This window comes from Triticum dicoccoides, unplaced genomic scaffold, assembly GCF_002162155.2.
Source record: "Triticum dicoccoides isolate Atlit2015 ecotype Zavitan unplaced genomic scaffold, WEW_v2.0 scaffold172801, whole genome shotgun sequence".
Taxonomy (NCBI): domain Eukaryota; kingdom Viridiplantae; phylum Streptophyta; class Magnoliopsida; order Poales; family Poaceae; genus Triticum; species Triticum dicoccoides.
The window spans coordinates 1-3,000 of record NW_021222253.1 but is presented as its reverse complement, the minus strand read 5'-3'; the positions used below and the strand labels follow the sequence as shown (position 1 = coordinate 3,000).

The 3,000-nt window shown below is 44.8% G+C and overlaps 1 protein-coding gene across 3 annotated transcripts; it reads left to right on the top strand.

Moving 5' to 3' along the window:
- The first annotated feature begins 16 nt into the window (after positions 1-16).
- On the top strand, positions 17-2,977 carry LOC119344543 (putative disease resistance protein RGA4). 3 transcript variants are annotated; one of them, XM_037614941.1, is made up of 6 exons: positions 17-1,812; positions 1,911-2,231; positions 2,320-2,442; positions 2,541-2,627; positions 2,739-2,781; positions 2,872-2,954. In XM_037614941.1, exon 1 carries the CDS (start codon positions 44-46, stop codon positions 1,772-1,774), a length of 1,731 nt encoding a protein of 576 aa, XP_037470838.1. In that variant the 5' UTR covers positions 17-43; the 3' UTR covers positions 1,775-1,812; positions 1,911-2,231; positions 2,320-2,442; positions 2,541-2,627; positions 2,739-2,781; positions 2,872-2,954. The 3 variants fall into 3 exon arrangements, with proteins under 3 accessions (XP_037470838.1, XP_037470837.1, XP_037470836.1); XM_037614940.1 differs by having other exon boundaries at positions 1,983-2,231; positions 2,739-2,977; XM_037614939.1 differs by having other exon boundaries at positions 2,739-2,977.
- Positions 2,978-3,000: the final 23 nt, after the last annotated feature.

The window sequence follows — 3,000 nt, the reverse complement described above, 5'->3', positions numbered from 1 at the left end:
TGTGCAAAAGAAAAAGGGGTATGAGTTGCAACAGTTAAGGGACATGAACCAGATTCGTGGCAGATTAAGTGTCACAAACCTTGATAATGTCAATGGGAAGGATGAAGCTTTGGAATCGAAGCTGCATCAGAAAATTTATCTTGACAGCCTGCAACTTATCTGGAATTTCAACGATAACATGAATGCAGAGAATAGTTTACATTTGGAGATTCTAGAAGGCCTGATGCCACCGCCTCAACTTCGTGATCTCAAAATCAATGGTTACAAATCTTCAAAGTTTCCAGGCTGGTTACTTGTTGGTTTGTATTTTGATAATTTGGAATCTCTATGGTTTATGAATTGCAGCCCATTACAAAGCCTACCATCTAATTCTGAGTTATTTGGGAATTGCTCTTGCCTTGTCCTCTCCAATCTGCCAAACCTGAAGACATTACCTTGTCTTCCACTAGGGCTTCAGAAGTTACGAGTAAAGAGATGCCCACAGCTTATATTTTTCTCCAATGATGAGCTGGAACATGATGATCAGAGAAAGAACATCATGATGACAGACCACTTGGCATCACAACTTTGTTTAATATGGGAGGTGGATTCAGGATCAGATATTAGGAGCGTACTCTCATTGGAACATTTATTTCTGAAGCAACTGATTATATTGATGAATGCTGATGTGTCACATGTCCAAAACCTTGAAAGTGCTCTGGAATTAGAGGAAGGTGGATTATCAGTAAAAGAGCTTCTCATCGAGGCATGGGTATACTGTCACAAGCAGAGGATGAGACTCTTGTATGGAAGGGCCGCTGGGTTGCCGCTGGCTCCACCATCAGGACTTCGTCAACTTTGTCTTTCTTCATGCGGTATTACCAATGGAGCTTTAGCTGTTTGCCTTGATGGTCTGGCTTCACTCAAATTATTGGTCTTAGAAGAGATTATGACTTTAACTACACTTCCTTCGGAAGAGGTATTCCAACATTTGGCAAAACTTGACCGCTTGTCCATCAAACACTGCTGGTGTCTCCTGTCATTAGGGGGCTTGCAAGCTGCTGCCTCTCTTTCACACATTACATTGATTTCATGCCCTTCTTTAGAGTTGGGAAGTGGAGCAGAACCTTTGCCATTATCCCTTAAGATACTCTGTATAGACAATTGCGTCCTTGCAGCTGATTTCCTCTGTACTGACCAATTACCACACATGAATGATATTAGCTTAACCAATTGCAGAAGCACCGCATGCTTATTTGTTGGTAGTCTCACCTCTGTAATATCATTAACACTGCGCCACTTGCCAGATTTATGTATGCTTGAAGGATTGTCTTCCCTGCAACTTCAGTACTTACATTTGATTGATGTCCCGAAGCTCAACCCTGAGTGTATCTCACAGTTTCAAATCCAGAAGTCACTCTTTGTTAGTAGTCTTGCAATACTCAACAAGATGCTCTCGGCTGAAGGTTTCACAGTTCCAGCATGGCTCGGTCTTGAAGGATGCAAAGAACCATTAGTTTCATTTGAAGAACCTGCAAATTTTACATCTGTCAGGTTCCTGTCTTTCCGTGGCTGTGAAATGATTTTCCTGCCAACAAATCTGAAGTGCTTCTCCAATCTGAATACTCTCGAGATCTATAGATGCCCCAACATATCATCTTTACCAGATCTGCCATCCTCCCTCCAGAGCATAAGCATAGTGGGCTGTTGTGAGCTCTTGAAGGAGAGCTGCCGAGCACCCGATGGAGAAAGTTGGCCGAAGATTGCGCGTATATGCTGGAAGAACTTTATATAAAGTGTGATTTGGATTGCCATCTACAAATAAGTGGAAAGGTAAATTATCTCCCGCTGGCCACCTTTGCAGCCAATGATATATAGCCTTTTGTAAATATATATATTCATTGGTTCGTTCGTTTAATTTAAATGAATAGCTGGTCCAAGACATGTGTGTGCCTCCAGAAACCTGGCTCATCTTACAGTTTAATTAACTATGTTGGCTGAAGCACTAGGCTCTGTTCTGTTGTTGCCTGCTCTCTGCCACCGGGAGACCAGTCTGTTAGTTTTGCTCTGCGGCTGCCTGGATACAGCTTGGTGGCCTATCCTGTCCATATGGGCGTACATCAACAGCATGGTGCACAAGTCCGGCAAACAGCGACGAGGAGCATCTCGAGGGGTTCAAGGCCGAAGAGGAAGCGGCCCTCCCGGCGTGCGTCAGCTAGGCCTGACGAACACAATGAGGAGAACCACAGATTGTAAGTGTTCATGCTTGTCCATGTCAGTTGGGTGTTCAGGTGTTGTTGACATGTTCAGGGTTTCAGAGAAAATGACTTTGAAGTACAGAATTGTAGGAGACTCCCCTCCTGGCACCGTGCGAGAGCGAGGTCGCTGACGATAAGGGCTTCTGAATGAACCTGATGGAGGCCATGCACTAGCACACGGCGCCACCGACCATATCCGCAGTAGGTATGTGCCTAACAAACTGCCACATTTTATCATTTGCGACTTGCAAGGGAGAAATAGTTTTTGACCCAACTTGGTGTTAACTGCATGCATCCTGGTAGATAATTGGATTTATTGTCGGGCTAGTCGCTGTTCATCGGTGATGGTGCCCCTCTTAGAGCATCCGGAATTCTCTTGAATCGATGGTGGTAAGATAAAGATCCACTGATCTCTGTCTGTGTACCTGTAAACCATATTTTCAGTCTTTATTCAGCCACACTCAGTGTCATGTGGCTGTGTTTGATCTCTTTACATTGCAGGCCACCTGTATCACCCACATTCTGGGAGGAAACCTGACACAAGGTAGGGTGCTGCCACCCATGGACATAGTCACCATTTAGACGGATCATGTCATCATGGAAGACACTTGTCAGAACTCACCCTGATCATTAGATATGCAGGGCTATCGAAGTGCCTTAGGCTGGCTCATGTTACGGTTCAACTGTGCCTCCTAGTTGACCGGCCGGTGCTAATCCCCTCGGTTGGTCTTCTGCTTTGCTGATTGCCTCACCATCGCCCTCA

Excerpts from the sequence above, each read along its gene's own strand:
- LOC119344543 (XM_037614940.1), top strand. The coding sequence starts at position 44 with ATGAACCAGATTCGTGGCAGATTAAGTGTCACAAACCTTGATAATGTC.